Source organism: Mirounga leonina, unplaced genomic scaffold, assembly GCF_011800145.1.
Source record: "Mirounga leonina isolate KUSES-001 unplaced genomic scaffold, KU_Mleo_1.0 Mir_168, whole genome shotgun sequence".
NCBI lineage: Eukaryota > Metazoa > Chordata > Mammalia > Carnivora > Phocidae > Mirounga > Mirounga leonina.
This window is the reverse complement of record NW_023270426.1, coordinates 50,935,634-50,962,887: the sequence shown is the minus strand read 5'-3', so window position 1 is coordinate 50,962,887 and position 27,254 is coordinate 50,935,634. Positions and strand designations below refer to the sequence as shown.

Genomic DNA, 27,254 nt, shown 5'->3' with positions numbered 1-27,254 from the left:
CTTTGCTAGCTTTGTGTGAAGGCATGGAATTTCAGGTTCAGTGCTAATAGGAACATCACTTTAGCCACCTCCTTGTGTTTGGACCTGTCTGGACTTAACCTAATTTCAAGTGATAGCTGCAGACTTGGTATTTCAAGTTGTTCAGAAAACACAACTGGTATGGTTAATCTGTTCTACAAACTTTTTACTCAGGAAGATTCTTCTCTATCCTGCTTGGTACTCCATGTACTTCTGCCTGAGGATTCCTAGCTTGCTTCAATTCTGGAGAATTCTCAGCTTCCCTCTGCTCTTACTCTTTCAATTCTTTCTTTGGAACTACAATTAAGCACTTATTAGACTTTCTCATTCATCTCTTCTTTTGACTCTTAACCTCTTGTTCATATTTTCCAGATCTCTACTTCTCTGTGCTGCATTCTGGATGATTTCCTTAGATCCACCTTCCATTCTATACATTCTCTGATAGCTGTCTTACCCAGCTAATGGGTTTTATGGGTTTTTGTTAGTTGGTTGGTTGGTTGGTTGGTTGGTTTTAAGTAGGCTCCGTGCCCAGTATGGAGCCCAACACAGGCCTTGAACTCATGACCCTGAGATGAACACCTGAGCTGAGATCAAGAGTCAGATGCTTAACCAAGTGAAGCACCCAGATGTGCCCCCCCCCCGCCAATCTATTGAGTTTTTAATGTCAATGATTACATTTTTCATTGAAGAAACTTGACTATTTTTCAGAGTTGCCTTTTTTTTCACATTGCCCTATTTTTTAGTTATGGTATCTATTCCTTCCTTTTTCTCTTTATCCTTTTGAATTGTTTTGATTGTATCATGTTTCCTCATGGTAGCTTCTTCATGTAAATCACCATTTTTATTTATGAACCTATCTGTAGTGGCTCTGTTTTCCCATGTTTTCCCACTGGCACTGAGTTTCAGAGTCTCTTCACAAGTGGTATGGCTTTGACATTAGCCAGGACCCTAGGGATTTTACTGCTCCAGGGATAATTTTTCTGTTAATTTTCTGGCTTGTATTCCCCATTATATGTGTAACATAGATTTGAAGCTCATAACAGTATGCGGTACAAACTTGGAGCTTTGATTTGTTGTGGGCAATTTTCCTTTTTGTCAACCATGTCTCAGAGATGACATCCAGCTTCCTTGTCGCTTGTGGGGGCTAGTAGTTTTCTCATCTCCTTTTAATGGGTAGGGTAGCTCTTTGAGACCCGTGTCTTTCTGAAGGGGTGTTATGTCTTTCTCAACGTCCACATAGATGCTGAAACCCTGGCTCCCCACTCCAAGGGCCTACACCCTGCTCCCACCTCCCATGAGCATGAATTTGTTAAGCTGTAGCAAGTGGCTTCCTTCTACTTCTGTTCAGTCTACCATATTGTTGGAAATCTTACTAGCTCACATAAAGCACTGACTATTTCATTCTGTCTATTTTCCTTGGTTTAGTCTTGGAGATTTTGTCTTTAGAAGAGAGGAAGAAAAACTCTGGGTCATTACTCTAATGGCTTCTTGTCACTCCTATGTGTCCAGCTTGCCCGCTTTTTATAGTCTAAAAAAAATGATGCCCTCTAGAATCCTTTGATAGGCAGCTAGAAAATAATGAACTCCTGTCCTTCTTCAAACCTAATAATTTCCCTAAGGTAGTCAAGTATATTTATAGACCAACCATTTTTAAGGGCTGAAAACATCAAAAAGAATTTCACAGCCAGTCAAATAATGGCCAGGATATAGTAGAATATTTGGAAACAAATGGAGACTGTCACAAAGTGCTCAAGTGCTTTATGGCAATTTATAGCTTATATAAGAAGAAGGGGGGTTTCCTCAGGGGATTATTTCTACTCTTGAAATCCTCTCATCTCTGAACTAGCTTCTTATCAGCAACAGTGACTCTGTAAACGTGACCTAATTTTTCAAAGCTTTTATTTGTTTCCCTGATTCTCAAGTTACTCTGTGGGACAAAATGTTCAATGGCTAACAGAAGAGACTTGAAATCACACCACATATTTAATATTACCCCACTCACTGTTTTCCTAGCGACACTCTATTATCCTGATTTAACAGCTTCCTTCCTACTAGACATCATGAACATACACGCTCAGAAAGGAGTCGGAAAGTGTCCTCATTTGCCCACTGTGCACCGTGACTTTCCATGTGGCACTTGGCAGTTCAAAGAGAAAGAGGTGGGAAAAAAACCCAAAGTTTTTCTGTTTGTAATTCAGATTAAAAAAAAAAAAACGAATAGAAAGACCATCACTTCAGCCCACCTGCTTGTTTGACTTGGCAAAACTGATGCCGACACCCTGTACCACGGGCCCGGTGAAGCCCACTGGGCAGGCCTCACATCGGAAGCCAGGAGCCAAGTTCACACAGCGCACGCCTGGGTAGCAGGGATGGTATTTGCACTGGGAAGGAAAAACAAACAAACAAACAAACCCCAAAGTCTATAGCTACACAGGGAAAACACAAACTTTCATTCATCTATTCAGACATGCTTATTTACTTAACTACCCTAGACACACGCAGTATGGGGTTGCCTTTTTGTGGGCTTTGCTGTATCACAGAATAATGGCATGGCCAAGTGAAAAGGTCCTTCATGATCACCAGTCTACCTCCCCATGTCAATTCCCTGATATTCTACCTTGTAATGTAAAAATCACCATGAGGGGGATGGGGGGATGGGTTAGCCTGGTGATGGGTATTAAAGAGGGCATGTACTACATGGAGCACTGGGTGTTATACGCAAACAATGAATCATGGAACACTACATCAAAAACTAATGATGTAATGTATGGTGATTAACATAAAAAAAAAAAAACAAACCACCATGAAAGGACAGTGCTCCTGGACCACTTGTCAGCTGGCTGTTAGATTAATCCAAACACACTGCCGAACCAACTTCTCAAATGAAGAGATCCAGAGAAGACAAAGCCAGGGTACTTGTGTTTTTGGTAAGATGTGGTCTATCAGGCTCTATGCCTCCTTTCATGCCCTGTCAAGGCCACGGCTCTTCCAAAGCTCTTGGAGTCTAAGAGACTGGTTCTTTTTTTTTTTTTTTAACCACTTCAACTAATGTAAAAAACATGACCACTTCCTGCACTTTCAAAAGGAGGAAAATTCCAGCTCACAGACAGAAACCAGATGCCGTTCTGTGAAACATGCACGATGATTCTGCAATTGAGGGATCACTACAGACCAACTTAATTGCTTACTACCCTCCCCTGGCCTGGTGGGAAGGGAAAGGCGTATTTCTGATGGTAGCCTTGCTACCTACGTGAACACTGCTTTGGGACTGGACTACCGACTGGCTAACCACGCCCTCGAGTCAGTCTCCTGCGGAGGCTTTGCAAGCCGGCCAAACAGCCTGTACTCGCTGTATGTGTCTCTCTGGCTCCATCCTTCAGCACTTTCGATTACTCACAACTTATAGGACCTCCTCAACAGGGCTTGTCGGTTTGAGAGTCCCCTCTGCATTTCTAATTTAGGAAGGCTGAAGAAATTAGTTGCAAGCCCTGAAATACACCCTAACACAGATCTTCCTCCTCCCACATATGTAGAAGTGTAGAAAAATCAAAACTGTAATGTTGACTGCATACGAGAAGTCATCAATGTTGGAGTACAAATGTCAGCACGGTAGCAACATGGCCCAGGGGAGCAGCTGGAGACATGGAGAGGAGATACGATGAACGTAGCCACAATGGCGTGTCATGCCTCCTTCGTCCCCCTGCTCACGGTCGCTTGTGGTCTCTAAGGGTTCATGAGGGTGTAGTTTTTATGTCACCCGGAGAACACCCCAAGTCATCCCTTAGTCATCCACCTGGCTGTAGGGTGTCCAAGATACTTAGGGAGCCTCTACCCCATCAAGTTGAACTTTTACCTCATCAATATCGGAACAGGTGATCCCATTTCCTGTGTAGCCGTCGGGGCAGGGCCCACATTGGAAGCCATCTCTGGTGTCCGTACACCGGACGCCGCGGAAACAGGAGTTGGAATCACAACGGCGCACTGGGGGTGTCGGGGGGGCTGGGGGCGCTGGAGGCACCAGTGTGTTTGGGGTTGGGGACTGAAAGCTGAGTGGACCTAGAGAAAAACAGTAATCCACAGACTTAGTGACCACCAGAAAAACAGAGCTGATACAAAATGAAATTTGGCTTCCCAACGAGCTCTCCCTTCTCCAACTCTGTGCCAAACGTCCAGAAACCACAGTCAATGTAGCCTCACCCCAGGCCCTTCATCCATCCTCACGTGCCCATACAACTCAGAACGAAGCTGTTATTGGAACAGCACTTACCGCAAGCCTGGCACTCAGCTATGGTGTTTCGCAAAAATGAGGTTTCCTTGACCTTTAGAAACAGGAAGGGAAAAACAAGATGGAAAAGGAGGATCTAATACGTAATCCAGGAATGAAAGAATTCATGTGTAGCAATCTAGTAAACACTTCTTCTCAGGTAGCCCTTGAAGGCTCCCTCTCTGCTTAGAGCCATGGTGTGTTTCTCACACACCTATCCCCCATTTCCAGAGCCCTAAGAGACCTCCAGGGTGGTGGGTGCACGGGGCCACGGAGGTCTGCCCCCTCGTCCGCCTCCCCGCCTCTGCAGTTCCACTAGCTCCGTACAATGAGTTGCTTTGGCAGGACTAGGGTTTTCTGATGCTTCGTCCTCATCATTACCTGCTGTCTCAGAAGATCCTTCACCTCTCCCAGCAGCTGGTTTAGTTGCGTCATTTGCCCCAAGAACTGCCGATTAAAGTCTCCTGTAGCAATAATAAAAGACAAGGAGCATTCAGCCATGAACAGACGCTCCTACAGTGGCTCAAAAACAAATGATTTCCCAGAGAACCACCATGACAAATACCTAGGACACAGGAATTTAACTCGGGGTAATTTATCTAATTCACCTAAAAAATGATAATGATGCCACTGGCTGTTAGCCCAAATTCCCGAGTTATAAAAATAAAAATTGCAATGGAGATATTTCTTGTCCTGGACTTTGGTACAAGAGCCTGATTTCTGTAGACACATCAGGATGCTCTGCTGAAGTCCCCCTTTCGGCGATGGGACCCAGTGCCCTCGGGGGCTGAGGCTTTATCTGGATTGATGGAGGCGTGCCAACTGCCCAAGAGCCCACACCTGTGCTCGGGGTGGCCAGGGGCTCACTCTGCTGCAGGAAGCAGTCTTGCAGGCTGGCCACCTGGAACAGCGAGGCTCTCACCACCAGCTTCAGCTCCTCCAAGAAGTCCTGGAAGAAATCACATTCATACCACACATTGCTGACACTGCTCAAAAGCCAATGTGCTTGCATACTCATCTGATTTTCATAACAGACTAAGCAGCCCTGTATCCTTGGACTCTGACATCTTACATAATTTTGTGGGTTTGATTTTTTCCTAAAACCTGCCAGCCCTATCCTTTTGACTGAAGCAAATATGGAAGGAGCCAATAGCCTAGGAACATGTTAGCATCCAGCTTGGCCTGAGGGTTCATCAAGGTAGATCTGAGAAGAGGAAAGGCTTTGAGTTTCATGGTACACAAGTTATTTTGTGGCAGGAGCCTGTTAAGAATTGTCTGGAATTTGTTTATGGAGTTTAAACCCTAATAAATAAGATACTGATCTCAATTTTAAACACTATTGTTTTTAGGATGTCTTAACTCCAGGTTTTAGCAAAGTCCTTGACCGTCTTGGGCTAGGAGAATGAATAAACAGTATATCCTATGGTTATTGGATAGCTGGAATCATATTTTTACATTATGGGTTGATATCAATCATTCATTGTTAGTCACAACATCAATTTCCTCACCCCTTTATTTTTTAACTTTTGATTGTACCATTATATATTCATGACAGGAAAAAGTTTATGTTAATTGCTAATATAAAGTCATCATCCTTATTTTAAAAATGAGGATGCTAAGGATTTTCAGAGGAATTCTATTTTTTAATTTAGCTAAGTTACGACACATACAACACATGTTATATAACGGATATTGTTCTGGACATCCGGCTATGAGCTCTATGGGGGCAGGGCCATGACCATTTTGCCCACTATGCTTTATCCCTAATGCCTAGAATATACCTATTTGCTAATTCACTGAATAAATGAAGTGACTATGAAGATAGAGCACTGTAGTCTCTGACAGTCTAAGGATTTAGAACTTTTGAAAAAATCCCGATAAGTATAGTTTCCGACGACCTTGTCGTGGCTGACTCCTGGCTTTTAGAAATTGACTTATTTGGTGGTAGACACTAATTTCTGAAATGGCAGTGATATAATTTCTATCATTCTGATTATTTGGGCTACTTTGGGGATGCAGAAATAAAGTTCTGCATATCTCTCTTCACTATTCTTTGTCTATGTAAATCTATACTTAGTATAGAAACATCTTCTTTTTCAGCAAAAAACAAAACAAAATCCTTGGATTTTAGCTTTCTTGCAATTTCTGTTTGAAGATGCTTCCTATTTTCCAAGCACAAAATTCTAGTATCAGATTCATAGTTTTTATATTATTATGTAAAACTTCTCAGCATTCCTAGTTGTAATGATTATTATTATTTACACCCAGCCTCTTTGTACAAAGGGCTCAGAGCAGCTTGTAACTAAAGCACATATAATAAAATAATAAAATAGAAATGCAAAGTGAGGATTGAGGCACAGAAAATAACATTATGGACCATAACAGATGAACACAGTTACTGATTTGGCATTGACTTCCACATCAGATAAAAGTCGGGAACTACGACCAGTAATAGTTATAATTAATGGAAAAGGACAAAGAATGCTAGTTCTTTATAGGAAACAAACTACTTCCTAACACAAAAGAAATACATGTGGCAATTTCTACAGTAGGTATCATGATATAATAAAAAATACCATCAACATGGCATAAAACAGACGACAGAGGTGATGAAACATTTTTTTTTTTAAGATTTATTTATTTATTTGACAGAGAGAGAGACAGTGAGAGCAGGAACACAAGCAGGGGGAGTGGGAGAGGGAGAAGCAGGCTTCCTGCTGAGCAGGGAGCCCGACGCGGGGCTCGATCCCAGGACCCTGGGATCATGACCTGAGCCAAAGGCAGATGCTTAATGACTGAGCCACCCAGGCGCCCCATAGGTGATGGAACTTTTAAGGCCTCATGGAACTAAGTTGGCAATAAGGTCCTTTTTTTGTTAGGGATGCTCTAAAAAGACCTGTGAAAATGTCGTTTCTAAGTGCTTGACAATTTCCAATTATTCTTTATCACTTTTGTTAAAAATAATAAATAATATCATTATAGAAAAATTAAAAGTAAATCCTATTGTCCTAAGATTTTGTTTTTGTTTTTTGTTTGTTTTAAATAACCTCCATGCCCAACGTGGGGCTTGAACTCACGACCCCACTCTCAAGAGTCACATGCTCTACCAACTGAGCCGGACAGGCACCCCCTAAGATTGCTTTTTAAAAATTTTTGCTAATCCTTTCCAACTCCACAATTATATCCAAAAAGGCTTCACCTAGCATCTAAAGCAGAAGCTTTCAATTTTAGCTTCCCATTAGTATTAATATTTTAAAAAATACCTATACCTAGGCACCCCTTCAATAGATTCTGATTCAATTTGTCCTGAGGGTGGGCCCTCTAGCGATAGTTTGAGTTCCTCAGGTGATTCTAATTACACAGCCAGCCCCACTCCTGACCTCGGCATATTCCTCTGCATTCCCTGAGCCTGGGCAACCCATCTTTCCACGTTGGAGAACGGTTTGTGGGTGCCTACCTGTGCCTTCCTCTGGAAAGTCCTCAGTTCAACAGACCCAGGACTCTGGGAGGGGCTGGAAAAGGCTCTGGGGAGATTGTGCACAGAATCCACTTGGGTGCAGTCCAGGTAGAGCTCTACAGAGCCAGCCCCTCGCTGCAAGTTGGTCAGTCTCAGGAGGACCCTGTGCCGCCTGCCATCAGCCAGGTGGAAGTTGTTGAAAACCACCAAATGAATCTTCCCATCGTTCTTCAGGTAACGGAGGATGGCTGGAACCAAGCACATATCAGTGAATGATGAGATAAGGAGAGTCAGGGGGCAAGTATCTGCTGAACAGCCTCCAGGTCACAAGGCTGGGTTACTGGAAAGAATCCAAGTAAGCTGGAACCAGAAATATTCAACATCTTAAGTGCCAGGCATTGTTTGTTTGTTTGACAGGGAGACAGAGAACAGGAACACAAGCAGGGGGAGTGGGAGAGGGAGAAGCAGGCTTCCCGCGGAGCAGGCAGCCCGATGCGGGGCTCGATCCCAGGACCCTGGGATCATGACCTGAGCCCAAGGCAGACGCCTAACGCCTGAGCCATCCAGGCGCCCCCACCAGGCGTCGTTCTAATGGCACTGGCAACCCACTCTGTTACTGAGGATGTTTTGTGCTCAAGGAAAGACAGACAGTAAGTAGCAAATCTGAAAATAAACAATTTCAGACAGTGATAAGTACAATGAGGAAGCAGAACTCATCAAAAGTCAACTGAAATCCAAGTAAGCTCCTCAACGCATAAATTAATTTACCAAACATTTACTGAGAACTACACTGTGGGGCTGGGTGCTGCCCTGAGTTGCTTTCAATATTTAATTTCTATTTGTTGCAACACTAGCAAACTGGAATAACTTCCAGATGACAAAAGTGAAGCTCAGGTAAGTGAAGGCACTTGCTCAAGGACACTGTAAGTGGCAGGCTTAGAATTTGAAACTGGGTGTGGTTTATTCCATGACTGAAAGAATGTGATGTATGGATAGGCCTTTGTAAGCATATACCGAATGGAGTATAATCTGTCATACTGTCCCTCAGCAACCTATCTTCAGTTTAACAATGCTCAGCGAACCAAAGATATCCGCGGTCCAAAAGAAGGACTAGAAGAGGATCCACTACCTCATTTTCTCTTTGTTTTTTCTTTTTCTATGCAGGTAGCTATCTATTCACTTATCTTGTTAAGCTTAAGGACTTTCACTTTTTGTTAAATAAAAATTTATACACATTTCAGGATTCTGGTTTTCTCTCTGGTTTTACTCCATTATTGTCTTGAGTTTATTGAGCCCTGAGCTAAAATCTGTTCCTGGCTGCTGAGCCTTTGGGAGTAAAGCCCATTGGGTGTGGTTTGCTATAAAGACGAAAGTGAATTGCTTCCAAGGGCTTAGTGAGCCTACCAAGAACACCTCCAGATCCATTCATAGGTACCATTGCCAAACCCAAGTTCATCACCAGCAATCATTTCAGAAATATGTAAGAAACATTTGGCACAACATGTATGTATAAAAAGAGAGGGCGGGCTGGCTACTAAAATTATGATGTAATCATGAAATGGAATACAATGGAAAAGGTGCATACTAAAAACACAGAAGTGTTCCCAGTATTTTGTTGAGTGAAAAAAGGGTTGAGTCACAGTGTAATTTCATACAGAAAAAATATACAGAAAATTAGAAGGAAATATGTCAACATTAATATGGTCATTGTTGGTTGCTTGGATGATGTGTTTTTCCTCTTGCTCACCTTCATTGTCTAATTTTTGCACATGAAACATGCATTACTTATAAAATACACACACACACACACAAAGAAATGAATTACACACATATATCCAGACTGTGCTTCTGTCAAGCTGTAGGATTTGTAGCAAGTAACTTGGACTGTCTTTCCTCAGGTACCTTTTCTGTAGAGTATAAATGCCAACTTGGTGCTGCCTCATGGAGTAAGCAGCCTGTTTATGTTGCAGTACTACCAGAGAAAATAATCACTGCTGTGAAACTTTAGAGTTTATGTGAAGGCTTCCTCCAAATATATTACACTTTCTAGGTGGGTATTCCCACTGCTTCTCAAATCTGACTGGGTCTGCTTTTCCATTTGACCATGGCTGGAGAGGGCCAGATGGCTTTAGGTCCTGTGATGTAGAGAGATGCTAGGAGGAGTAAGAAGATCTTCTTTTATGCTTATGTGGTCGCCACCACTTGCTTACCAAGAGAAAAGAATTGGTAAGACCTGGCAAGACAGACTGACTAGGAAAACTTTCTATGACTATAATACAATGCTAGGTTTCCTGAAGTAAAGTACTGGTAAGATGTAAATAAATATGGCATGAAAAGAAAGAATGAGAAGGAAGAAAAGAGACAGGAGTAGAAATTCTTGAGATATTTTAAATATGGGATACCACAGAATTTTTACCTCTTTACTTAATATTGTTGAGAATTTAAATAGTAACTGCATAGCTGGACACTGGAGGCATATATGGTACCCAAAAGGGGGAAAATTGACCAAAACATATGCACTAATTCAACTCTTTAAAGATTTTTTTTTAAGATTTTATTTATTTATTTGAGAGAGAGAGTGAGAGAGAGAAAGAGCACAAGAGGGGGGAGCGGGAGAGGGAGAAGCAGACTCCCTGCTGAGCAGGTAGCCCGATGCGGGACTCGATCCCGGGACTCCAGGATCATGACCTGAGCCGAAGGCAGTCGCTTAACCAACTAAGCCACCCAGGCGCCCTTTAAAGATTTTATTTATTTATTTGAGGGGGGGGAAGCAGAGGGGAGAGAGACAAGCAGACGTGAGGTTGAGACCCCAAGACCAAGACCTGAGCTGATACCAAGAGTCAGACACTTAACCGACTGAGCCACCCAGGTGGCCCACTAATTCAACTTTTTTAAACTTTTAAAAATTTTATTATGTTATGTTAATCACCATACATTACATCATTAGTTTTTGATGTAGTGTTCCATGATTCATTGTTTGCGTATAACACCCAGTGCTCCATGCAGCATGTGCCCTCTTTAATACCCATCACCAGGCTAACCCATCGCCTCATCCCCCTCCCCTCTAGAACCCTCAGTTTGTTTCTCAGAGTCCATAGTCTCTCATGGTTCATCTCCCCCACTGATTCCCCCACTTCATTTCTCCCTTCATACTATCTTTTTTTTTTTTTTTAAACATATAATGTATTATTTGTTTCAGAGGTACAGGTCTGTGATTCATCAGTCTTACACAATTCACAGGGCTCACCATAACACATACCCTCCCCAATGTCTATTACCAGCCACCCCATCCCTCCCACCGCACCCCCCACTCCAGCAACCCTCAGTTTGTTTCCTGACATTAAGAATTCCTCATATCAGTGAGATCATATGATACATGTCTTTCTCTGATTGACTTATTTTGCTCAGCGTAATACCCTCCAGTTCCATCCACGTCATTGCAAATGGCAAGACTTCATTCCTTTTGATGGCTGCATAATATTCCATTGTATATATATATATACCACATCTTCTTTATCCATTCATCTGTCGATGGACATCTTGGCTCTTTCCACAGTTTGGCTATTGTGAACATTGCTGCTATTAACATCGGGGTGCACATACCCCTTCAGATCCCTACATTTTTATCTTTGGGGTAAATACCCAGTAGTGCAATTGCTGGGTCATATGGTAGCTCTATTTTCAACTTTTTGAAGAACCTCCATACTGTTTTCCAGAGTGGCTGCACCATCTTGCATTCCCACCAACAGTGTAGGAGGGTTCCCCTTTCTCCACATCCTCGCCAACATCTGTCGTTTCCTGACTTGTTAATTTTAGCCATTCTGACTGGTGTGAGGTGGTATCTCATTGAGGTTTTGATTTGGATTTCCCTGATGCCGAGCAATGCTGAGCACTTTTTCATGTGTCTGTTGGCCATTTGGATGTTTTCTTTGGAAAAATGTCTGTTCATGTCTTCAGCGCATTTCCTGATTGGATCATTTGTTCTTTGGGTGTAGAGTTTAATAAGTTCTTTATAGATTTTGGATACTAGCCCTTTATCTGATATGTCATTTGCAAATATCTTCCCATTCTGTCGGTTGTCTTTTGGTTTTGTTGACTGTTTCTTTTGCTGTGCAAAAGCTTTTTATCTTGATGAAGTCCCAATAGTTCATTTTTGCCCTTGCTTCCCTTGCCTTTGGCGATGTTTCTAGGAAGAAGCTGCTGCGGCTGAGGTCAAAGAGGTTGCTGCCTGTGTTCTCCTTTAGGATTTTGATGGACTCCTGTCTCACATTGAAGTCTTTCAACCATTTGGAGTCTATTTTTGTATGGGGTGTAAGGAAATGGTCCAGTTTCATTCTTCTGCATGTGGCTGTCCAATTTAAACTCTTATTTCTTTATTGTTTTCAACAGTTTTATAAATACCTGGAATTTTTACAGGCCCATGAAAATACCCCTGGGACCACCAAACTTCAGTTAGGGTAATAGACATGTATAGTCAACATCTCCTTATTCTCCTTACAGCCACAATCTAGCCTCCTCATATTAACAGTTGAAGAGGATACCCATAGTGGCTTAAAACAAATGGCCTTGGTTTTCTTCCCCAAACTGATATTTCTGTGGAATTCAAAGGAAACATATTTTCATGGGCATCTTGCCTGCTTTTTAATAGGCCTTCCAGGGCATGTGGGCCATGATTTATTTTCATAACTGAATCACTAAGTTTAATTTTACAAATAGTACCCAGTGGAGTTACTTTACACATAACAGGTGCACATTAAACATTGTGCACATGAACTTTCAATGAATAAGAAAATGATTGCACTGAAAGCGTTTCATATACAAATTAAAAAGTTTAGAGAGTGGCAATTCAACATCTACTGCAGGTAGCAAACGCTCCTATTGTGTTCATGCTGTCATTTAAGGGCATTCTATACTTCTGCCTTGCCTTGTTTTGCAATGCAACACTGAAATGACAAATTCCTCATGCTCCTAGACCTTGTGACAATAGCAAGAGGAAAAAAAAAAAGAAAAGAAGAATTATGGAAACTTCCATCTTCACAATGTCTGTTAGCAGAAAAATTATCAAGTGCTTTGACATTTACCATTCTACATATTTGATCCAGTAATTCTCATTCCTCTTATGGCTTCCATTTTTCATTTTTCTGTTTTATTGCAAACTCCTTACTTCAGTGCTTCAATACTTATTTTATCTTCGGAGCAGTAAGACTACCCCAGAGGGCAGACAGGCACCTGCTCAGGAAGCTCAATGTTTTCACATCAGTCATAGTGAGTCCAGAAACAGTCTAAAGCTCACAGACACACACAACAGAGGGAGCAAAACAGAGGGGAAGTACCCACAGAGCTAATAACACAATCATTTCCTCCTTAGGCATGAGTGCAAAGCCAGCCCCCTGAAGCTGGAAGGAGCGGTCTTCTCCTGGGTCCACCACACCTCTGCCCATCACCACACACTGCACTCGGGGAAACAGTCTTTGTTTCTTCAGCGGCGGCTTGCTGAGTTCTCATACCCCCTCTTCACTCACCACTAGCTGAAACCAGCTTGTTGGCGCTATGGATCCAGTTCTCACAGGGCCAGTATAAAGATCCACGTGCATCTGATTACAACCAAAGGTTGCGGGTCTCCACATGGCATCTCCCACCTCTACTCCGCTCTGTCGCTGGGTGTGGCCCCAGATTTCTGACTCACCTTCCTGCTGAAGCTTTCTTGCTGTTTTTCTGGACTGACAGCTTAAGCTCCTATATATATATAGGACTCTTCTGACCAAGTTATTGCCTTCTCAAAGCCACACACTAGCAAGCAAATGAAATCTTTTAATAGCTCCCTAGTGGTTCCTAAATAACACCTAAACTCCTCATCCCAGGACTAGCTGCCACCTTCCCCCGGCCTTCATTCCCCTCCATGCTGATGCCCAGCCAAGCTGAACAACCTGTCTTACATTTTCACCTGTCTAGGTTTCTCTGGCTTCCCTCCTCCTTCCCTGTGTGGAATGTTCTCTTCTCCATCCCTCTCTTTCCTGATCCAGCACTGTTACACGTCTGAAGCCAACATCCAGCTCCAATGCACCCTCCTCCCTGAAGTCTTCCTTCTTCCCCATGCCCAGCAATTATTCTCATTCCTGTTCCCATAATACTTGCTCAGGACTTTTCTAGCTCTACCTTCCCAGGATGCAGAGTCTAGTCACGGCCCAGATACCTAATAGCCACGTGACCCTGGGCCTGTTCATTTTGCTGAGTGTCCATTTCTCAAACTATTAAATGGAGCTAGTAAGACTTGCCCTTTCTGTCTCATTTTTTCAGTGGTGGTCAAATAAGAAAATGCAAAAAGTATAAACTGCTATGCAACTGTAGGTATTACTATATTTATTTGTGTTTATTTCTTCTCTATTAGAACATTAGCGCTTGGGACTAGGATTCTATTTCTTATTAATTTTCTCATATACCATAGCATCTGACAACACCAAATACAACTACTTATTGAATGAAAAATAGATAAAATAGAGTAGTCCTGTATCCACTCTGATTTTTTTTTTTTTTTAACCCACAATCTCTTAAACAATGTTGAAGGGGGGGCAGTTTCTATCGGTTTATTTTTACCAATCCTTTCCTTCTAAACTTCACATCTTTGTACACTGGACAATTTGGGGCCTGATTTTTTTTTTTTTTTTAAAGATTTTATTTATTTATTTGAGACAGAGAGAATGAGAGAGACAGAGAGCACATGAGAGGGGGGAGGGTCAGAGGGAGAAGCAGGCTCCTCGCCGAGCAGGGAGCCCGATGCGGGACTCGATCCAGGGACTCCAGGATCATGACCTGAGCCGAAGGCAGTCGCTCAACCAACGGAGCCACCCAGGCGCCCCAGGGGCCTGATTTTATGGCTCCATTTCCACGCCTGGATACCAGCCGGACACCAGAACTGTAGAGTCTAGGCTGATTCCAGACCATCTTCGTGACCGGTGGGAGATGAAAGAGCAAACCCAAGCAATGAAGATCTGAAATATTGCTTTCTTGGAAAAGAATTCTCAAAAGGTGCCGTTTAAACCGTGGACCTGGCAGTCAAAAATATTATGATGTGCTGAAGGGCAAAGCGGCGAAGCAGGGTGGCAGCTTTCAAGGACTGGAAAGGATGATATTTCGTCTGCGTGGGCGAAAGAGTTCAGAGTGACCTGGGCTGCAGGCAGCAAGTGCGCCAGGTAGTCTGGGCTTTCGGCTTTGCTTGGCAAATGGCTTTGCTCTTTGGCACTTTTAAATATATGATGACAGCCACCGCTGTCAACCTTTCCTCTTCTTTTTAAATAATTGTACCTTTCAAAAAAAAAAGCCTCTTGCCATTAATGTCTCCTGTGATGGGTATTCTTGTTTGCCTTTGCTCATTTATCTTCAGGCCCTATACACTGGGTCTTTGTAACTTTAATGCTTTGGAAAGACATATAAAAGGTAAATCATCAAACTGCTTTTCCTGAAAGTACTCTGGGTGACTCCCAGGTGTGATGGATGCAGTCTGGAGGTTCTGAAATCTTCTTACAGCAGTTTGAACAAATGTAAAGTATACGGAGTATACACCCCCCCACACACACATGCACTCCCTCCCCACCCCCACACCGTGCAAAGAAACCACCCAGGGAAAGGGAGCACAGCAATGATGTTAAACATCTGCAGAGGGCTTTATATTTTGAGAAGTTATGAGATTCATTATGTACTCAATTATCTGCGGACGACAAAGCTGTGATCGTGTACAACATCCCAAGGTCAGGTTGTAGAAGAGAGTTGCAAAGCGATTCCTTCAGCGCCCATGGAACCTCTCTGGCCTCAGCAGAACCACAGAACATGAGCACTGTAAGTCATCTAGCTCAGTATCTCCTTCACAAATCCTTTCTTTTTTTTTTTTTTTTTAAGATTTTATTTATTTGCGAGAGAGAGAGAATGAGAGACAAAGAGCACGAGAGGGAGGAGGGTCAGAGGGAGAAGCAGACTCCCCGCTGAGCAGGGAGCCCGATGTGGGACTCGATCCCGGGGCCTCCAGGATCATGACCTGAGCCGAAGGCAGTCGCTTAACCGACTGAGCCACCCAGGCGCCCCTTCACAAATCCTTTCAATGAAAGTATCTACCAGCACATTTCCAGGAACAAGGAACGAATCACTTCGCAGAGAAACCCACTTCACTTCCGGATTGCTCTCCAAGATTTTCCAAATACAGAGCCGATTCCCTCTGATTTCCGCCAATGGGTCCTAATTGTATTCTTCAGAGCTACAGACAGATTTAGTCTCATCCTTCATCTAAATGCTATTCTTCAAATATTTTAAGGCAACTTTCATCTCTCTCATCTTCTGTCTGGTTCCTTTATTTCTCCAGATCCTTTAACATTCTGATTTTGTGATATTGTAAAAAATGGGGTCTAGAGGACTACTGTTTTGGTGACTCTCCTTAAGGCAATCTTGGACTTGAGAGTGTCCCTGTGAAATGTGTCCAGGATGAGACACAACATTTTAGGTGTGGCCTGGACAGTTAACATTAAGGTGGGATGCATTAGCTCCCTTAATCTGGCCACATAAATGCGTTAATGAAGCCTAAAATTTAAGGAGATTTTAAAAAACTGTTACATCACTGTATCTTTTCATTCATTCATTCAGCGGACATTTCTAAATAGCTACTAGACGTCAGGCTTTGTGTTAAATAATACTTGGTTCTTAATGTCGCTGACTAGAACTTTCAGGATAGGTGTCCCATATCCTGCACTTTGGCAATTTACTTTTCACTCCTAGATGATGGATTTACATTTATTCCCATTAAATTTCACCTGAATGACTGTGGCATATGTGTCAGGCTGCTAGGACCTTGTTAATCTTGATGATGGCATCCCTTATGTTCAACTGTCTTTTCCAGCCATGTGCCATTTGCCAACATGATAAAATGTTATTTATATCTTCACTCAAGTCACTGGTATGTTCGATGGTTCAATACCCAAGATAGAGCCTTGTCAAAAACTCTAGATGCTTTGCTATAAAACAACTTACCAAGCCCTAACAGTACTATTTACCTGGTTTGTTCTTTTTTTATATCCAGAAAGGTATAATGAGCGACTTCATAAAATTCTTTTTTGATGTCAAGATACATTATGCTCATAGCATCTTTTTGATCTATCAGTTTAGAATCTTTACTTTAAAAAAAGTTTAGCATGACTTCTTTTTAGTGAACCCATTTACCTTCACATCATCCCAGCTTTCTTTCCCAGGTATTTCCCAAATACAAGGATAATAATATAACCCTCCAGGAGTCTGTCCTAAAGCTCACTAAAATTCTTCCCATTTTCTGTATATGACCACTTTAAAACTGAGCTAATTCAAGGTCACCTCACAAGAATACTGTGAAGATTGAAGAAAGAAATGAGTGTTGAGCCTTCAGCACAGTCCTGGTACATTAAAAGGGCTCCATAAATATTAATGTCTGACGCACCTCATTTTCCACCTTCAGTACCAGGTTCAGAATTCGAATTTTGAAACTCTTCTCTCTCGCTCGCTCTCATGCTGTGTTTCTCTTTAGCCCACAGGCTTCTCTGTGAACGATTACTCTATTTGACACGTCCTAACCTTAGGCTAAGAAGCTTGACCGTCTGCAGTCATTACTGCAAATTCTTGGGGTTCCCTTCATTACCACAGCTCCACCATAGTGGCAGTCAAATTAAGACTAAAGAAGCAGTTCTTCTTGTTTGCTTTCTTTTTTTTTTTTTTTTTTTTAAGATTTTTATTTATTTATTTGAGAGAGAGAGAGAGAGAGAACATGAGCGGGGAAGGGGCAGAAGGAGAGGGAGAAGCAGGCTCTCTGCTGAGCAGAGAGCCCGATGCGGGGCTTGATCCCAGGACCCTGGGATCATGACCCGAGCTGAAGGCAGACGCTTAACCAACGGAGCCACCCAGGTGCCCCTTATTTGCTTTCTCTGAAAGGTGAAGGCCTTATCAAGGCAAGCCAAGAGTTCACCAAATCATCTTCAGAAGACAGTTGCCAAAAAAGTAGAGATCTTTCTCTCTCCCTCGTCTTCCTTTCTACCTATCTTATAGAAGCTTATGGCAGAACCTCAAATTTTTACTGAGCTTCGCAGTCTAAAAAAAATTGTACTTTATATAATTCAGTTCTTGCAATCAACCTGTGAAGCAGCTATTATCACCCCCACTGTAGAAACAGTAAACCAGGGCTAAGCAATTTAGAGACATATTCACGAGGACACAGCTGTTAAGATTTTTTAACTGTGACTCGAACTCAAAATACTAACTGGAAAGTTGCCCTATGCTAGATACAAGAAAAGCATCAACCAGATCTTCTGTCCAGCCAGGTGGTTTCTGTAGAACGCTTATTTCTATCAAAATTGTATCACCTGTATTCCTAACAATCTGATAGAACATTTATACCAGAAATACTGTATTCCCTTTATAACCCCATCCAAGTGGTCTTCAAAATTCATCAATTCATTAATGAATTTGAGCCAGCCCCACTATGTGCCGGACATTGTGCACTCCCAGAATTTACACAATACTGCATGTCTTCTTTAACAAACCAGGCTACTCTTCTCAGCCTCCATTTATTCTATTCAGTTGGCTCATGAGCTACTTCTATGTATGAGGCACTGTGCTAGGTGTGCAACAGACATAGACGTGAGCTGAGGGAGGCTCAGCGCCTGCTCTGCTCCTCAGAGCTTACAACCTACTGCAGAGAAGACCTAGAGGTAATCCAAGTACAAGGTAAGCTAAGATGAGTACATTTTACAGAAGGACAAAATCCCATAATAAAAGAGGTCAGAAGGAATAGGAGATGGCAACTGTAGACGGTGCAGGAAATGGTACCAGTGGGGAGCAGAGGGCAAGGGTACAAGGACGGAGAAGGACAGACAGCAAGGGTGGGCCCAGGGAATGGTAACTAGTCCATCCAGCTGAAGCATAGGCTACATGGAGGGTTGGAAGGAGGGATAAATTGGAGAGGCGGGTTGGGGGTCATGCAGCAGAAAATCCTGCCTGCCTAGCAAGGACACTCGTACCTTTTTCAGTTGGGAATAGGAAGACACTAAATGTCTCTGCTGTCAGGCATAACTTGTTCCAAGTTATGCTTATAACCGTAATGTGCAGCCACGGGAAGGATGACTTGGGAGTGTGAGAGCAGAAGCAGAGAGCTCGGCGGCAAGCTTGTGCTGCGCAGTCCTCAGGAGCGCGTCTAGGGCCCTAGATAATGATTGGGGCTCACCTTCTGGGAAGAGGATTCTCCCCCAGCCCCCTCAAATTAGGTCAGGCCTGCATGGTCACCATCGAATACCTCAACGGGGAGTCACAACCACATGCCCCGTCTTTTCTGGGGAGCTAATGGACCCAGTGAGTTCTCCTTGTTCCCATCAGAATGGGCTGCTGCTCTTTTCTAGAACCTTCAGATTCACCAGTGTTGGCAAATCTCTGCACTTTTTCCTAGTGTTCCAGTGAAACTTCTCTAGGTCAAATTCTTCAACTCTCCAAACTCTGATATAAATTGCTCTTTGTTTTCTGAAAATTTTCATCTCTGGATTCTGTTAGAAAATATTTATAAAAAGAATTCTAAGAGCTATTTATCTTCTCTAATAGGTTGGAGGGTGGAGAGGTGTTCATCAACATGGAGATTAGCTGATGTTTACAGCTCAATCACATGACCAGTGGTTGTCCAAAGGAAACACACTTACAAACACCGTGGCCTCTCCACCTTCCCATCTAGCGTTACCTCTGCCCATGTAGAGCAAACAGAAAATCAATTCCGTGAAGTTGCTGCCTTGCGTTTCCAGGAAACACAGATTTTCCACAATGGGCTCATGCATACTGGCCAATTTCGAAATGGAGGGGGAGAGTCAGTGAGGCTGAACAGCTAGATGCAGGGTTTTTCACTCTACAGAGGACCCTTTGGCCACTAAGCTGGGTGAGCTAAACGAAAATCTTTCAATGCCTCTAAAAAACACAGTTCTGTGAGAAGCTATTGATCTTTGGACGAAGAAGGGTGGTTTTTATAGATTACAAACTGAATAGCCTGGTTAGTAGAGCATGAGCAGTTCCTTTAGGGATAGGAGGCATGGGGCTGTCTGATTCAAGGCAGGGAGGTAAGTGAAGTCACCTCCCATCAGGGCTATGGATGGGGCAAAGGGCGCAGGAATGGTTAGACCATCTGCTGAGCCATGTCCCCAGACCCCCTTCACTACTGGAGACCTCACCACAGCTCCCGAGAGGCCTAAGGGACAGATGGAGCACATGTGGGGGGGGGGGGGGTAGGGGGAGGTTGGAACTTGACATAAAAGGGGTTAAAATCCCATTCCTTCTTGCTTTCAACTCTGGAGTCTTATGAAAGCTAAGAATGAAGAATTTCTTTCAGCTCCTAATATCTGAAAATGTAAGTGCTCAATCACAATTGGAATCTGATAGAGTCTGAAGCACTACAAGTAAAGTAAACTGAAATAAATATGAAATCTTGCCAGAAGGGCCAGTCCTCCCTTTTTCTCTTTTATTAAAAGCATGTGGCAGGGGCGCCTGGGTGGCTCAGCCGTTAAGCGTCTGCCTTCGGCTCAGGTCATGATCCCAGGGTCCTGGGATTGAGTCCCACATCGGGCTCCCTCCTCGAGGGGAAGCCTGCTTCTCCCTCTCCCACTCCCCCCTGCTTGTGTTCCCTCTCTCGCTGTGTCTCTGTCAAAATAAATAAATAAAATCTTAAAAAAAAAAAAAAAGCATGTGGCAGCAGGAACACGTATCTGTCACATTCCTCCATAAGCAGGAACAGGTGTTGTCCTCAGGGCATGGGTGGAGGGGAAGGAGATGAAAAAAGAGTGACCCTTTTCTTTGTGAGCCACTTCTTAGTATTTGTAGTAACTCATTCTGAATGACAGTGACATTTGACAGCAAAACAACCAAACAGGTGTCAGACCTGTGTAAGTCGGCACAAGACAGGTGGAAAGAGAGCTGTTCATTGAGTTCTACTGACTGAGGTAGATTCTCTCCAAGTCCAGGAGTGCTTGCAGAGCTGGGGTGAGGTCTGCTAAGCCACATGCTTCCAAGGGAACATAAGAATGGTGTGGGTGGCGGTTACAGGATGCATGTTTGTGTCCCTCCCTCCCCCCAAATTCATCTGTTGTAGCCCCAGCCTTCCATGTGGTGGTATTAGGAAGTGGGTCTTTGGGAAGTAATTAGGTTTAAGTTAGGTCACGAGGGTGGGACCCTCATGACGGCATTAGTATACTTATACAGAAAGGAAGCCGGAGAGCTCCCGCTCTCCACTCACACACAGCGAGGAAAGGCCATGTGAGGACAGAGCAGGAAGGTGGCAGCACCCAGGCTTTCTCCAGAAACAAAATCTGCTGGCACCCTGATCTTGGACTTCTCAGCCCCCAGTACTGTGAGAAATAAAGGTCTTTTGTTTGAGCCACCCAGTCTGTAGTATTTGCTGTAACAGCCCAAACTAAGACAGCGGCCTAATGGTCCTGGGTCCTGTTCCTTCCCAAACTGGATCCCAAATAACAGGAGGATGGGTATTTTGGCCACAAGCAATTCTTCTTCTTGCGCCATATATCAACTCGCCCTTCCCATACAGGTCAATGTACAATAAGAAGAACTTGGTATTGAAAACTGAAACGAATGGTGGATGAGAATAAAATTGTAGGAGGGAAACATTTAAGACAAGTAGACCCCAAATGCTGGAATAGGAAAAGCAGATTCTTAAGAAAATGATTTCTGCAAATGTGCTTACCTTTGTTCAAGCGTCCCATCACAGTGAATTCTAAGTATTTGCTGTTGTCCGTTGAAGAGTAAAGGCCAAAGATGGTGGCTGAACTTTTAGTGTGCAGCTTGAAGGTGGAGATCACATAGACCTCATTCAGGGTGGGGTCCGTCAGGATTGGCTGCAGAACAGCTGGGTTCAGCCTCTGGCTAGAGGATGGGAGAAGGTCAAAGACTGGGGAGAACAGGAAAAAGGGGATAATCAGTGAAAGAAGTTTGAGACAAACATGTTTTTTTTGAGGGGGCACAGTTTGACAGTAAGATAGAAGTAATGTCAACTAACACTGTTATCATTTTCCACATGGCTAAAATCACCCGTTCTTCCTTATCACTCTTACAGTGGCTGGACATTTGAACCAGAAAAAGTACAACACAATTTTCCTCACTAGGTCATGGCCCCCAAGAGAAGACTAAATTTGCAAACCCTAAATTGCATTTGGCCAAAGAAGTGGCTCTGAAAATGCCCACTAGGAAAAGCACTACCGACCTAGAGTACAAAGGGGACAGGTGAGACCACACAAGTCACTGTCTCTCTTATGTCCCCAAGCAGTGGATATCTGCCTTAGGGTCCCTCACGCACCCCGTGGACCAGAGCCAATTGTACTTTTCTTGGTCATTGTAAATGAGACAGGGAATGCAGCAGAAATCATGGATGTGGTGGGACACAGTATGCCAGAAAAATGATTCGCTGCCTCTGTGAGACCCAAGTGTTCCCATTATGCATTTAGAGTTCTCCACTATTTCTCTGTTAAAAATCTTGATGCAGGGGTGCCTGGCTGGCTCAGTCAGTAGAGTATGCAACTCTTGATCTTGGCATTGTGAGTTCAAGTCCATGTTGGGTGTAGGGCTTACTTTAAAAAAAAAAATTCTGATATAAAAACAAAACAATGGGGTTTCTCTTTCTTAACTGTAACCTGACAGAGGTGGTCTACAAAAACTGTAATCTGCATTTGTATTTATATAAATTGCTTTTGATTAAGCCAGCAGTACTTTCAAGCTTTGTAATATTTGTGCAAGCTGTAAGAGTATACATCCAGAGTGATTTTAAAGGCAAAGGCCAAATGCGTAATACTCACTAGAAGTTCCTTAGTATTTCTGTTGGTTTATACAAATATTGTTTGAACAATTCCACAGCCTGCAGGAACGTTAGCCTCTAAAATTTTTTTTTAAAGATTTTATTTATTTATTCAACAGAGAAAGAGAGAGTACAAGCAGGGGGGAGTAGTAGAGGGAGAGAGAGAGAAGCAGGCTTCCCGCTGAGCAGGGAGCCCGACGCAGGGCTCGATCCCAGGACCCTGAGATCATGACCTGAGCTGAAGGCAGACACTTAACCATCTGAGCCACCCAGGCACCCTGTCTAATAATTTTTTTTTAAGATTTTATTTATTTGAGAGAGAGAGAGAGAGAGCGCGCACAAGCAGGGAGAGCGGCAGGCAGAGGGAGAAGCAGCCTCCCCGCTGAGCAAGGAGCCCGATGTGGGGCTCGATCCCAGTACCCTGGGACCATGACCTGAGCCGAAGGCAGATGCTTAACCAACTGAGCCACCCAGGCGCCCCTGCAAAGATTTGAAAGACAACACAACAGAATGTTAACATGAACAGTAGCTATCTCTGGGTTGTATAATTATACATTTATTAACTTTTCTTTTGCTTATCCAATTTTTTATTTTTTACAATTAACAGGTGTTGCTTTTGCAGTAGGAAAAAAAATAAAAGTTATAAGACAAACAGGCAAAACCCTGGTTACTCAAGAATATCTATTCTTTAAAAGACAACCTGTCTTTATACCGGATCTGTATTGTTTCTTTCTCATGCACTTAGGGTCTTACAAAATAATGAATTTGATACTAGAAATACTGGAAAGCAGAAAATCTATTATGTTCCTTCCAGCACTCCACATTCCCCTAAAACTTGAATACTGCTGCCTACTGTAATTCAAAGGGGAAACAGAATTTTTTAATTTCCAAAGAACTGGAAGCTTTACATTTCCACCACTAAGAGCCAAGGGCAATCAGACAATATGTCTAGAAGTTCCATTCAGGATAAAGCATCTGCAGATGTGAGTTTAAGGTATGTGAACTGCACTCAAAACTAAGCTCTTATTATCCCTGATTCTTGATCTATGATTATGTTCATAATCTAGCTCAAGCTATATTTACTCTATTTCAGTCTGCAAGGTTCATCTAATCCATTGGCTTCTCTCTCAAGGGGCAGAGTTGGGATTAGTTAGTAATGAGTTTGGAGAGTGTTTTGAAAAGGAAATGAGACACAACAATTTTCCATTAACGCTATTACATTTTCGTAATAGTGCCAGGATCTAAGCACTAATTAACTCAATAAAAGAATCTATCAGAAACTTGACTTAATCTGATAATCTACAGCAACTAATTAACCAGGTAATTTAGGTAGTATAGCCTGATTTTAAGTCCCATAAAACAGGCAGCTCTAAGAAGCAGCAAAATCCATACCTGTAGCACACCATGAAGTTGTGTGTTCAAATGTCAAGAATTCATGGAACACAAAATATTATACCTGTAAATTCAAAACTGCCAAACAATGTCTGTAATCAGAAAACTTTTGAATTGTGTTAAAAAGATTCCTAACATCAAAAAGCAAAGGCAACAAAAGCAAAAATAAACAAGTGGGACTCCATCAAACAAAAAAGCTTCTGCACAGAAGGAACCATCAACAAAAGGAAAAGATAACCTAGAGAATGAGAGAAAATACTTATAAATCCTATGTGATAAGGGATTAATATCCAAAATATATAAAGAACTCATACGACTCAATAGCAAAAAACCCAAACAATCTGATTTTTAAGTTGGCAGAAGATCTGAACAGACATTTATCCAAAGAAGACATACAGATGGCTAACAGGCACAGGAGAAGGTGGTCAACATCAGGAATCATCAGGGAAATGCAAATTAAAACCACAATGAGTAATCACCACACACCTGTTAGAATGGCTATTATCAAAGAAATAGCAAGTGCTGGTGAGGATGTGGAGAAAAGGGACCTCTGGTGCACTGTTGATGGGAATGTAAATTGGTGCAGCCACTATGGAAAACACTGTGGAGGATACTTAAAAAACTAAAAATAGAACTACATATGATCTAGCAATTCCACTGCTGGGTAGTTATTAAAAAAAACAAAACAAAACCCAAACCCCAAAACACTAATTCAAAAAGATATATGCAGATTCATGTTCACTGCAGCATTATTTACAATAGCCAAGAGATGGAAACAACCCGTGTCCATTAATAATGAATGGATAAAGAAGATGTATTTGTATATAATGGAATATTATTTAGCCATAAAAAAGAATGAAATCTCGCTATTTGTGACAACACGGATGGACCTTGAGGGCATTATGCTAAGTGAAATATGTGAGACACAGAAAGACAAATACTGCATGATCTCACTTTATATGTGGAATCTTCAACAACAACAACAACAACCACCCAAGCTCATAGATAGAGAACAGAATGGGGGATGGGTGAAAGGTGTCAAAAGGTACAAACTTCCAGTTTAAAATAAATAAGTCATGGGGATTTAAAGTACAGCATGCTGACTATAGTTAATCATATGGTATTGGACAATTGGAAGTTGCTAAGAGAGAAGATCTCAAAAGTTCCCATCACAAGAAATTAATTTTTTCTAATGCTGTATGGTAACAGATGTTAACTAGACTTATCGTGGTGATCATTTTACAATGTATACAATTACGGAATCATTGTTGTCCACCTTCCTAGAAGAGCGGTCACAATGAATATAGATTACAGCATTTCAAATAGTTCAAGGCAAACTAAATGCAGAACATTACCCCCTGAAACCACTATTTTGGTTTCCTGGTCTAAAATCAAAAGGAGTTATTTGGTGAAATGCAAAGTTTAAATGGGTGATTACTGCAATGGAAGGGGAAGGACTTTGAGAATTCCCTCACAGGCATTCTTCACTCTGGCTTTGTGAGAAGTAACAACTTTTACTTGGACCTGTGTGACTCTCCCAGCTTTATTTCATTATTCAGTAATACATCAACAGGTGAAGGTCATCACTGGATGGCCTGTTAGAGCGCTAAGATCTTTTCTGGCTTAAATAATTTCTTCCTTTTGGCCTTTGCAAAAAAAAAAAAAATCAGTTTAAGCTTGTGTTCTGCCCAACGGTTATTTTCACCCCATCTCAATTAGGGGTTTGAGGATTACTCGGGTGTCTTTTTAATGTACTTATCGATTTTTTTTTTTTTTTTTTTTTTACCTCTGTAAGAGAAACACTGACTTCTCAGTCCTTCCTGCTCTATTTATCTCGGGAATCAAGAGATCACGCCTCCCAAAGGAGGCCTTGGGGTCCAAACAAAGAACAGAAAACAGGGAGTGGTGGGGCAAACAGAGTAATGCTGTGCCCTTCTGGGAGATGACGGTCTCAGACTTTCTGGGGGAACATCACTCCCGCCGCGTCGGAGAATTTAGGGGGCCAAGGGTGAAGGGATGGCCCGCCAGGGAGAGCCGCAGGGGACAGACCTGGATTTCACCCCACTCCAGGCAGGACCTGTTAGAAGTCTAGAGCCGTGTGGTAAGCTCTGAAATGAACCCCACTTCTTCGCACAGACTGAAAAGTTTCGCATCCCCTAAGCTGTTGCTTAGAGAATTGGTCTCCTCGCTGGATAATGGACTCAGAAAATGCTGTACTCCAATCACCACTTCCACTTACAAAATGCTGTGACTCGGCCCCAGAGGGACAGAGAAGCGCCAGGGGCCAAGAAGCGCGCGCGGAGTTGGCCCCCCCCGTCGTTCAAGCGGAGCGGGAAGGAGGGACCCGGGGGCCGTCGCCGCCGCCCCGGCGCGAGCCCACTTACCCTGGGGGGCGGCCTGGGCGCCGGCCCCCAGCCACGGCTGCAGGGCCAGGTGCAGCAGGAGGAAGGCGGCTCCGCGCGGGGCCAGCATGTCGGCTCTTCCTGCGGGCGCGGGCGCGCGACGGCAGCCTGGCCGTGCCTCGGTGTCCCCAGCGGCGCGCTGTCCCTCCGTCGGGCCCCGCGGGCGGCGCGGGTGAAGGGAGCGCGGGGCGTGTGCGGGGCGCGGCGACCGGGGCTGCCGTCGGGGGCGGTGCTCGCGTCCAGGGGCCGCGCGGAGCCGGGGGCGCTGGCGGCTGCCCGGGCGGCCGCCGCCCGGCTCCTTATGGTCTGGCCGGCCGGGGCCGGGGGCGGGCCGAGGCCGGGGCGGCCCCCTGGGCGGGCAAGCCCGTTCGCCGGGAAGAGAGGAGGCGGCCGGAGCGGGGAGCGTGGGCGGCGGCGGGAAAGGCCCGAGGGCGGCGCGGGGGAGCCGACCCGGCCGAGCGGGACGCGGGCTGGGCGCGGTCGCCGGCCTCTGACCGGCGAGGGGCTTTGGGAGAGCCGGGAAGCCGGGGCTGCGATAGGCGCACAGGCCGGGGTAGAGATGGAGGAGAAGAAGGGAGCGAGAGGAGGAAGAAAGTGCCACTGTCCCGCTGGCGTTAGGCACCATCAGTCCCCCCACCTCCGGTCCTGCTTTTGTTTTCTAAAAAGAACAGCGTTTCGAGAGGCTTTTTAACACCCGTCGTAGGTTCCCCTTGCGAAGGAACCCTGAAGGCTGTGCAGGAACGCCTGCTTCCTAAAGTGGTCCAGAAGCAATTGATTTCTTATTTCTTCAAGCTTTTCTTGAGTACTTCAAATGTTGAATATTTTTCCCATCAAGGTTTGAGACATGAACAGTGAACGTTTGAAAGGTTTGAGTTTTTAATGGAA

General features: G+C 43.6%; 1 protein-coding gene across 2 annotated transcripts in view; it reads right to left on the bottom strand.

The window, feature by feature from the left end:
• THBS4 (thrombospondin 4) overlaps positions 1-26,606 on the bottom strand; it is a 44,134-nt gene extending 17,528 nt beyond the window's left edge. Inside the window, exons 1-8 of one of the 2 annotated variants that reach the window (XM_035014740.1) lie at positions 26,352-26,606; positions 21,472-21,675; positions 7,740-7,987; positions 5,123-5,231; positions 4,664-4,746; positions 4,286-4,337; positions 3,872-4,074; positions 2,262-2,399 (exon numbers count right to left, since the gene is read on the bottom strand). In XM_035014740.1, the coding sequence (XP_034870631.1) occupies positions 2,262-2,399; positions 3,872-4,074; positions 4,286-4,337; positions 4,664-4,746; positions 5,123-5,231; positions 7,740-7,987; positions 21,472-21,675; positions 26,352-26,439 (1,125 nt within the window). In that variant the 5' untranslated portion in view covers positions 26,440-26,606. The remainder of the gene's footprint in view (positions 1-2,261; positions 2,400-3,871; positions 4,075-4,285; positions 4,338-4,663; positions 4,747-5,122; positions 5,232-7,739; positions 7,988-21,471; positions 21,676-26,351) is intronic. The other variant, XM_035014739.1, reaches the window with a different exon arrangement.
• Between the last annotated feature and the right edge of the window lie 648 nt (positions 26,607-27,254).